The sequence below is a fragment of the Limulus polyphemus genome, unplaced genomic scaffold (assembly GCF_000517525.1).
Source record: "Limulus polyphemus unplaced genomic scaffold, Limulus_polyphemus-2.1.2 Scaffold634, whole genome shotgun sequence".
Classification (NCBI taxonomy): Eukaryota; Metazoa; Arthropoda; class Merostomata; order Xiphosura; family Limulidae; genus Limulus; species Limulus polyphemus.
Genome location: NW_013666244.1, coordinates 156,751 through 167,487, shown reverse-complemented (window position 1 = coordinate 167,487; position 10,737 = coordinate 156,751). Strand labels below are relative to the sequence as shown.

The following is a 10,737-nucleotide window of genomic DNA, read 5'->3' as shown; positions in this document are numbered from 1 at the left end:
AATAGATTAATTTACTCTAATTAATGCCTAAAAGAATTTCAATTTGAGAGTAGGCTGATGAATAATAATATCGAATCGGGTATACGCGTTGCCCACACTTGGTATTGTTGGCGCACAAAAATATAGTCAATAAGAAGGGAGAAAAAAGGTCTCATAGATTGATTTACTCTAATCCTGCCTAAAATAATTTCAAGTTCCGCGGCTATTGAGCATTCCTTCTTGTTTATCCTGGTCATCGCATGACTTTGACTCTAGAGGGTCGAAATGCATTTCAGGGCGTAAGTCTGCGATCTTCTGGGCATCGTTTTATTTGAGGTTTACTTGGTTCATAATTAACATGCACGAATTGACCCAGGAAATTTACAAACGTGTAAACTCCAATTTTTTTTTATTTAAAATCGAGTATTTGCTACGTATATATTTTTTTTTATGTTGAACAAAATCTTTTATGTGTAATTGAATTTCAAAAGGCTTTGTTACTTGGTAATGTACAGGCCACTCTTATCTATATTAGCTTAATTTAATTTAATTGTATTCGTCTTTACAAATCAGCATGTATGTGTGTGAATGGGTGATATACATATATACGTTATGATATTTTTCATAAAGGAAAATTAGAAATGTCTATTAGTTTCAAAATCATTCTCTGAGGTTTGGATAAAAGGTTGAATTGAAAAAAAATACAAAATTTGTCTTCTAATCTTGCTTTAAAATACGCAAAAACTACAACAACCGTTTATAATACTAAAATAAATGTCAATCAGTTTATTGATGCTCCGTAAAGATCACAAAAACTAAAACTAATATTAGTTTAAAACTTAAAAGAGGTGTTCGACGTTTCGTAACTAGTGACATTTTCCTCACCAGGAACAACGTTTGCGAAACGTCGAACACCCGTTTTACATTTTAAACCTATATCTCTTTTACTGGTCTTCGTGAATTTTAGTCTCTCGAGTTTTACTTATTTTTCAATTTTGTTCTTTATTTCCAGAAAATTTTTTTTCGAAGGAAATTATTTCTGAAGAAAATGATAATATTATCAAATGCTTGAAACCGGAACTTATTCAATCGAAACACCGAAGCCATTCAGGTTCGTGTTTCTAAAATAATCATGAAAGAGTCATTTTTGAAATAACATTGGTTTCAGCCATAATCTAAGATTTGTTTTAACGTTAATTAAAGAGCGGGAAGATCTTCCTTCAAACAGATTAATTTACGTTATTTTTGTAATAAGCAACAATAATGTCCATAATAATATATGATTTACCGGCAAATAAAGTATTACTACGAACTTTAAAAAGTTGGACATGGGGGATGAGGTTAATGGTCAAAGAATGAAATTGTTGTGATACCGCTTTTATGACTAGCCTTACTCGATAGATATTTTTTGAAAGAATGAAAAAAATAAAGATAAATACTGAATGAAAAAATAAAGATAAATACTGAATGAAAAAATAAAGATAAATACTGAATGAAAAAAATGAATACTGCAAGTCCATGTTTATAAAAAAAGAACACAGCACTTAGCGTTCTTTATAGACTTTTATAATAGGATATGTCATCAATGTTCCGTCTAGGTTCTAAAGAAAAATCCTTGACAAAGAAATTAAAGAACATTGAATTTGAAGAAGGATTCCGTAAAGAAGCGAAAAGAGTGTGTGCCAAAGCTAAAAAGAAACTCAGGAAACGACTGTTAGCAAGACTTTATGAAGACCGAAGAGAATCAGAATCAGAAAAAGAAACTGAAAAGCTGTCGAATAAAGAAGCAGAAAAGAAAATACAGCATTCAAATCAAGCCATTTCTCAGTTAAGCCTAATATGGCGGCAGCGTCGATTGTTGAACAGCTGTCAGACAGTGAAAAGACGTCGGCTGAAATCAGGCTTAGATATGATTGCTAAGCCTAATCGCAAAAAGAAGTCAAAAACGCTAACTTTGCAAAAACTTTTGGAGAAGGAACTTCTGAAGGAACAAGACGTATCAATTCCTTTAGAAGGCGCTTTTGAAGTAATTGAGGGAAAAGTGAGTTTCCATTAGCTGAAAAATTTGTACCAATAAGATAATAGAATAAACTAGATCATAAAGTAGTTAAAGACTGATTTTGATAGTTCTGAGGTGATTGAGTAGTTTTACTTAGTTAAACCTAAAAATGATTACTTACTATTTATACGAGGAAGCAGTTTCGAAATATTTTGTATAAGTTATACATTTTATAAGTAAAGAAATTTATAAAGCTTGTTTTGTTTTTAATAATACTTGTATTTTATGAAACAAATATGCTGGGTTACAATGAGCTGACTAAGTTTGTTTTGTCGACTTACAAGGAGCTGATGAAGTCTGCTGTGCCTGTACCTAAATGAAAGTTATCTATTTTGTCCCCCCCCCCCACCAGTGGCACAGCTGTATGTCTGCGGACTTACAATGCTAGAAACCGGGTTTCGATACCCGTGGTGGGCAGAGTACAGACAGCCCATAGTGTAGCTTTGTGCTTAACTTCAAACAAACAAATCTATTTTGTGTGAATAATATTCTCTGCTAATTTGTAATTATCATCCGTTAACGTATTCTTGAAATGCCATATCTTGCTAAATAATATAGCTATTCAAAGATGAATTGTGTATTTTTTGAGAACGGAGAAAAGCAAAACTGAATATTTAATAGAGTACAGAGTAGACCCTGTGTCCACCTTTTGTTTGTTTGTTTATTTTGGTGCCCATCGTTAGGTGAATATATCGATTCAAATGTTGATAAATCTCTGAAATTATAAAATGTGAGCTGTATTTTCTTCATGTAGTGAGAGAACTCCAGGTAGGGTCAATTTATCTTTAAGGACCCATTGAGACGTCTGCTATCACGTGGTCACGCGACGTCGTGTCACTCACGAAGCGCGCTAAGGACACAAGACAAGTTCCTTTATTATATATGGTGGAGCTGTTGTATGTCTAATCTGATATAGAAAAGCTCCCTGGAAGACCAATCTCGCCGTAGGCTCACTAATCTTGTTAAATCGAGAGCTCAGCTAAGCGTATACAGAAGAAACTGGCGTTATGTTCTTCAGGCAGACCTTACTTCCTTCAACCAGTAGCGCACGAATTTCGCGGAGACAAAAAGATCTATACAAAATAAAGAATACGTATATTACAATAAATCATTTCAACTAGCACTGAGGCACCTGCGACCCAGAGTATAAGGCATCGACAGAAAGTTGTGCACTAAATATCAGTACATTGATAAAACAAACTGGTATAAAGAATTCGATTTTCAATGTAAATTGTACAATATAGTAGTTAATTCAGTAAAATCAAACTCACTTGAGCTGGTAGTTGCAGATACTGTTTGTCACGAACGTTTGTTTGAGTGTAGGACTGGTTTCCACTCAGCCAGAAAAAAAAAACTGTAGATTCTTATGAAGTTAGTAAAAAGTAAAGGCAGTAAAGTCTGACGTTAATATTCAACCATACAGGGTTGTAGGTGTTTGTTAACAAAGAAATTTCGCAGAGCACTAATGTAATTATCAACACGACCCACATGTTAAGTATGTAAGTAAGAAACAAGGAGGAGAGAAATAAACCGTAATAATAAAAATGACTATGAGTATTAATAGAATACTTTCACGTAGAAATTTTTGCAGCATATATGAGATACGTTTCCGTTTTTATGGTCTTGAAAAAACGAATACATTTTCTAACTACCACTCTTTGCAGCAGCTGCCGTTTGACTTTACCAGGGGGGCACCCCCGGAGATGAAACGGATCATGGTAAACAAGGCCTTAGGCGAAACCATTCTTCATCGTGCCGCCAGGATGGGGTACAAAGTAAGTACACAAATCAAAGCTGCCCGAACACTACCGTTGCGCTTCCACATAGATCGTAACAGTCTTTTTTCTTTTGTTCATGTTTCCAGAGGGCACTTAGTACTAAAACGGAACGGGACCGCCTGTGTTTAGTAAAACTAGTCGTTTTACAGGTTACCCGTATACACCAAGCTGTTAAAATCACTAGCCAATATAATTTACAGTTTTTGTAGGAATTAGACGTGTGTGTGTGTGTGTGCTGCTGAAAAACCATATCCTTGTTATTTATTATACACTGACCTTTACATTATGCTTTAAAAATAAATATATAATTGGAGCAATATTTTGGTACCCTAAAATACGCGTAGAGTAAGTAGCTAATTTCTGAAAGCCTCTCTCTGCTAATAGGACTAGGTTTGGCCAGTGTTTTATTGTTATGTGGATGTACAAGAGAAAATGTGTGTGGAAACGTAAATATACAAGTAATTCATTAAATTATTGTTTCTCTTCAAGTAACATTTACGCTTCATCTATGTGTTACAGTTAATTTATGTTTTTATTTAAGTATTATTTCTAAGCAGGATCGTTAAAACAAAGCAATGTGATTCGTATTTTCCAAAATTTTAAACTGTTTTATCGTGTAGTTGGTTTGAAATATTCTCTTTTTCCTTATAATGATCTTTAGCTTATACAAATTCCCTCTGTTTCTGTAGGAAGTGGTTTTGTATTGCCTAGAAACTAATTACTGTGACGTCAATTCTCGAGACAACGCCAGTTATACTCCTCTGCATGAATCATGTTCGCGAGGAAATCTCGAGATAGCAAGCGCCCTCGTACAATATGGTGGTGACGTTAATGCGAGTGCAGCAGGGGGAATTAGGTTTGATATTTAATATTTTCATTTTTAATACTAAATTGTTAAAAAATTATTTTAAAACTTAAACTACTTAATAAATAAGTTATTGAAACATGTATATAACCACTAACAATACAAGCCGGATTCCTAAATTTCTTAATAGTTTGTGTTGGCTGTAGATAATGTATTAATTAATATCTAGAGTGGCTTTTCTCGTCAAAAGTGTTCATTCTATTTTTTAAGCTGACTGTTTAGGACTGTATATCTTAAGCTTACATAAGACTGGTAGAATATAATGGAAACACAAGAAGATAAAATTTAAAAGAGCGTGTGATAGGAAATGGCATAGAATGAACGCATGACACGGAGAGATATCGAAACTACTTGTAATTAGGAACATACTTTTGATTGGATATAATTATGACACAAACGTTGCCCTTACTTTCACACCTTCAAACAGTTGAAACATTATCAAATATTCCAATAGTCTTATACAAATCATTGGAAATTGTATGCATATCGTCATGTTTATTTGTAACAACCCAGATTTAGAATGGTAATGAAAGGCAACACCCGAAAAGAATTTAGTACTTAATAAGATATATTCATGAATAATATATTACCGTGCGATATAATCAATGTTATCACTGAAATAGACGCCAGGTTGCTAAACTACTCTATGATATTTCGTTCCTGCTTATAACATACCATGCTTGGATTGATTATCCAAGTCATATGTTGAACCACTTTCAAGTATTTTTTCCTCCTCCTTTCTAGACCTCTGCACGACGCCGTGGAAAACGACCACGTTGAAATTGTTCGCCTGTTGCTCTCTTATGGCGCTGATCCTACCATTGCTACATACTCTGGTCTTACTCCTCTCAAGTTGGCGAAGTCCTCCATCATGGCCGAGTTTCTACGTGGTAAGAAAGTGACTCCATACGAAGTTTGCATCAACAGAGACGACTTGCCAAACTGAGAAAAATGTTTTAACTTCTTGGAATACATAGCTATTGATTCAAATAATGCCTATATAAGCCTTACACTCCTTTAAAATGATATCCAAAATGTTATGAACTATTTAAAGTTCTCTCTAGTACCAACACCACATAAGACCTTTAGATTCTTAGATTGTTATACCGTAATAGATTCTTAGAAAGGCAAATGTACATATCTTTTGTCTGGTGACACGTACCAACAGAGCACAGTATTCCTATATAGTAAAAAAATATATTATACCGGTTTAAACAGTACCTTGTTTCAAGTATTTTGAATGAATGCTGTTATTACCTACGCCATATGTTTGACAAGTTTATATCTATATATATATAGTGGGGGGGGGGTAGAATAAGGTCAATTTTACTGCTATCGACACATCTTTTGTTTTTAATTTTGATATATATATATATTTAAATTATTTCTATCGGATGAAAATAAATTTGCTTTTACGAAACCAGTAGGAATAGGTGTGGTAATATTGATGAAGAATTGTTAATCCCGGGTAGTTATACAAAACCAGTAGGAATAGGTGTGGTAATGTTGATGAAGAATTGTTAATCCCGGGTAGTTACTAATTATCTTCAAGTTGACAAGAACGAATTGAATTGTATAAGTGACTAATTAAAGAGAATAAACCAGATGTATAAAACAAAACACATAAATCTTTATTATTTAAAACTGTATAGTATTGGGATCACAATAAGAACATTACAGTAAATTAAAATAATTGATAGAAAATGGAAGGTTGAATTAAAATAAAACAGAACTGAAAATATTAGTTTTGAAAATATGCATACGTTAAATACGATAGCAAGAAGTCCCTCATTAGTGGGATATAAAGGTGTGACTCTTCACACCAATGAAAATATATTCGGGGTACACCATTCAAGAGACAGAATTCTATGGTATTACCAATCTATGTCAAAGAAGTGGCCAGCTACCCATTGACCCTCTTGGGAGCCCGCACAAAAAAACAACAACAACAACAACAACATGCTGTCCTATATAACCAACTGGGGGGAGGGGTGAACAAAGTTTTTAATTTTTTTTTTTTTTACACAGTAAAATTGTACAAAACGTTCAGAGTTAGACATGTTAATAACAGGCTTCGGTTCCCGCCACATATTCAGGAACTAAGAAAGAATGTATATATTTGTGTATTTTATAAGTTAATGATAAAGTTATAGTTTTAAATTATCTCAAAGAGATAATCGTTGTTGTATTTTCTAAAGTTTTCTCACAGATTAGGGACAACGTGTATTACTATGTCCTTAAGAAGCTAATCATGACGTATATAACTCGTGTTATAGGTTTTTTTGCCGACACAGTCGGGGAAACAACCATGAATGTGATTCTTCCCTGGAAGTTCCCCGGTTCTGCTTGTTGTCTAGGTAAGCTTTCTTGACTAATGAATTTGGATGTACTTCCATTAGTAAAGTCAATGATTTAAATAGTTTATAGATAAATAGGTAGATGTGCAAAAGTTTTCCCTAGATGAACGTTTATGCCCTTGAACTTAGAAATACTTCCATGAATTCATGAATTCATTGACAAACTATGTAATTTCTCATGAACCAGCTTCAACCACGGCTGAAAATTACAAATAAAATGCTTGCGATTGATGCTGTTGACCTTTTTCTGGTAGTTCATCACTGTTCTAGTCTTCGCTGTGAAACTCGTACTAGTTGTTATGTCATTGAAAGACGCTCTACGATATATAGTTGCACGTAAGATTAATTACTTCATGTTTTTTATACAATTCAATATATGTTGCTAAATATGTATTTTCCTGTTTAAAGTATATTGTACTTAATATATGTAATTTTTAAAAAAGTGTATTGGAAAAATATATGTTGTTGCTTCTAGCATTTTGTAGCTACAGAACGTCTATAAATTCAGCACAAATTAATTGTTAATTCTCTGTTATTGTGTGGGGAAATGAGCAATTTGACGAAGCAGTGGGGATTTTTAGGCCTAACAAACTTGATTGAAATTACGCTTGACTGCAGATATTCCCCCCCCCCCTCGCATTCCTCTTAATTAGACTGTTTCGGATTTCAATCAAAGTGTCATATTAGGTTCCTTTCTTCTTTAAGTCATTGCCCTGGAGAATTAATGCCCTAACTCATAAGCTAGGATGGACCTGTGGTAGCAAAAGGTATATCTGAAATTGTATTTGTATGTAGTGCAAGAAAAGTAACGTTGTGATGTAAAACGTCTAAACAAGCAAAGAACTGAGACTTTTTTTTAAGCCTAATATAAAGTATTAAAATTACACTTCACTGGAAATGAGATTTTTCCTCGCACTCCTTTTACATAAACAGTTCACTATGGTATATGAATCGGAGGTTTGTGTAAAAATAACAAGTTTTATCATATCTCTCTTGTCTGCTACAAGTCACTGCCCAGGAGGCCTTTCGCGTAATATCAGATCTCATCAGTTGCGGTTAACGTACGCCATCGAATACTATTTCCTTGAAGTAAAACAAACGTAACGCAGTGGTGTACAACACATAAACCTGCAAGGCAATTAGATTATATGATATAGGCCTAACAGAAGTTATGAAAACCACGTTTGTACATTCAACATAATAAATCAATTAAAGAATATCAGTTTCGTTAATATTAATTATGTCTCTAAATATTTAACAATTTACCTGATCTTTGTACGCGACAACGCAGGATGTATATACACATCAGTAACTTAAAAAATATCGATTAAAACTGCCCCTAAAATTCCTGAAGAAGGTAGGGAGTTCCTATTATTTCTAAGTTTGACAACTGCTTATATTGAGTAATAAATGTATATAATGTTTACAATGTATTTGGTCTATTAACCGCTTATGAAATACACGTCTAACGACATCTAAACAATTACCTCGTCTTAGTAGTTATCTTGTTATAATCAAACGTTTGTCTCCTCATTAATGAATATAATATTTACACGTTTCAAAATATGCAATAATTTAACATTACATAAAGCGCTGTTGTTGTCGATTTTTTATACGTACATGTATGACATACTTGAGTAATTATGAAAATAGAACAGGCGTTGTGCAGTTTACTCAGGATATATCTTCATTTAATAGTGTTGTGACTAATGGTCCTTTAACTTTTCAGATGCAGAGGAGACAGGTTATGATGTTTGGGACGGACTCCCTTTGGACTTGGAAGACGAGAACGAGGACAAAGACGACTTCCTGTTCGAGGTGAGCGACACTCCTCACCTCCCGACTTTTCGCCTGCAGTTGCCTGGCAACAACAGCAAGGCGTAAGTACGCCAAAATGCTTTTGCTGCTGCTGATCATTCGTGAAGCCCTTAGAAGTAAACCAGCTAGTTTTACTACAATATAACCTTGCTACCTGCGTTTACGAAACCTACTTTGTGCTGAAACTGTACTAGTATAATGTGTGTAAATGTCAAGCATCTTTGTGATACGCTTAGAGAATTTAAAATTCGTTGAAGGAACGTACTGACCATCAGTGTTAACACACCAGTGTACTTAATGCGTAACTGATTTGTATTTGATTTGAACCACGAAACTAATCAAGGTGTAGTTGGTTATGTAGTTTTTGTTTCTATTTCCTATTAGCCCCATACGTGAAATTAAATATCTATAAAACTTATTTTCTCAGCTAATATATAATAAAAAAAAATTACCTCTACACAATCGCCGTAATGAAATTATCGTCATTTTCCAGTGGCAAGTTTCAATAGAAAGATTAAGGGCAGTATGAACTGAATATTCGAAATAGGTTTAAGTAATAGTACAATGTAGATATACAAACAAGTGTATATGGATTGTTTTCTTCTTTTTTTTACAGAATGTGTAACTGTCTTCGACTTATCGATGTCCTAAATAACACTGGTCTGACCAAAGAGAGGTTTCTCTCAATGTACAGTTACGCTGAAATATTTCCCATCCCCAAGCACGAAATTGAAACAAGCGCAACCTGTAGTCAACTTCTGACAGGTACAAGATTGGACAGTCTTTTATCAGATGCAACCAGTGATGGAAGCACAACTATTGACGTGGTACGACTGGACGACAACATTAGAGACATTTTGGGCATCGAAACTGTAACGCTAAGATAATTGAGTAATTTAATCGTGATATTTAATATGTGACGAATTAAGTTATGTGCGGAATCACAGGACGCCCATATTGTAGAAATTATCTACATGAAAACTTTAAATTAGGTTCATATCGGTTAGCCATTGTTAAGCAAGGCGTATGTAAATCTAACAAAGATGTTATTTATGTGATTTCCTTTTACGAATGATTTGACACGTTCGAAACATTCAGTGATAAAATTAAGAGGATCGTAAAATGAGAAGGCGCCGTCTATAACCTGAGATTAATAATAATGTTTTTATTACTTTCAGTCGTATTTGTAAGGTGGAAAAAAACAACAACTGATGAAATGAGGAAGAACGTAACACCATATTTGTTGTGTTTTGTTAATATATTGTGTAAATGTTGTTTATCAGAGAAAAAAAATTAGTAAAAAAAGGAACAAATATTGTCAGCTATTGTGAAGTTTGACGTTTATATGTGCTGCATCCTCGTGCTGTAAATATGTAGATAACATGATGAACGTGTGGTGACGTAACAGTGCCTATTTCATCCTTCAGCCTGATCTGGTCATCATTCTTAAAAAAATAAATAAATTAAAAGTCTTTTATTAGAAACTGTTATATCTGTTTCAATTTTAGTTCCTCTTAATTAATATAATTTTCTCTATAAAATATATTCCTTTTCAAACAAGATGCTCTCTTTAGTTCCATTTGTAGAATTTGATAGTAACAAGTAAATCTTTCATTAACTATGAGCAACTAGTTGTTACCTTACAGTCCCAACTTTGAATAAACAAAAGTAAGACGTTTCTGGGATAACCGATCTTACTCGAATGTTTGGTTTTAGGTTACATGATAATAATAAGGTATGTTCACTAATTGCAGAGTCAATTGTAGAAAAAAACAAGTAATATTTGCTAAACATTTTTATTAAAGCACTAAACATCTGTTACTTAGTCAGAAGAATGCATGCGTAGACGTCTAGCACCTAGGCCACTACGACATCTGATGA

General features: G+C 33.7%; 1 protein-coding gene across 3 annotated transcripts in view; it reads left to right on the top strand.

The window, feature by feature from the left end:
* Positions 1 to 10,336, top strand: part of LOC106459594 — a 25,674-nt gene extending 15,338 nt beyond the window's left edge. Inside the window, exons 4-11 of one of the 3 annotated variants that reach the window (XM_022386109.1) lie at positions 992 to 1,090; positions 1,578 to 2,020; positions 3,706 to 3,813; positions 4,506 to 4,672; positions 5,426 to 5,571; positions 6,958 to 7,038; positions 8,768 to 8,918; positions 9,473 to 10,336. In XM_022386109.1, the coding sequence (XP_022241817.1) occupies positions 992 to 1,090; positions 1,578 to 2,020; positions 3,706 to 3,813; positions 4,506 to 4,672; positions 5,426 to 5,571; positions 6,958 to 7,038; positions 8,768 to 8,918; positions 9,473 to 9,743 (1,466 nt within the window). In that variant the 3' untranslated portion in view covers positions 9,744 to 10,336. Of the gene's footprint in view, positions 1 to 991; positions 1,091 to 1,577; positions 2,021 to 3,702; positions 3,814 to 4,505; positions 4,673 to 5,425; positions 5,572 to 6,957; positions 7,039 to 8,767; positions 8,919 to 9,472 lie in introns of all 3 variants that reach the window. The other 2 variants (XM_013919227.2, XM_022386110.1) reach the window with 2 other exon arrangements.
* The last annotated feature ends 401 nt before the right edge of the window (positions 10,337 to 10,737 follow it).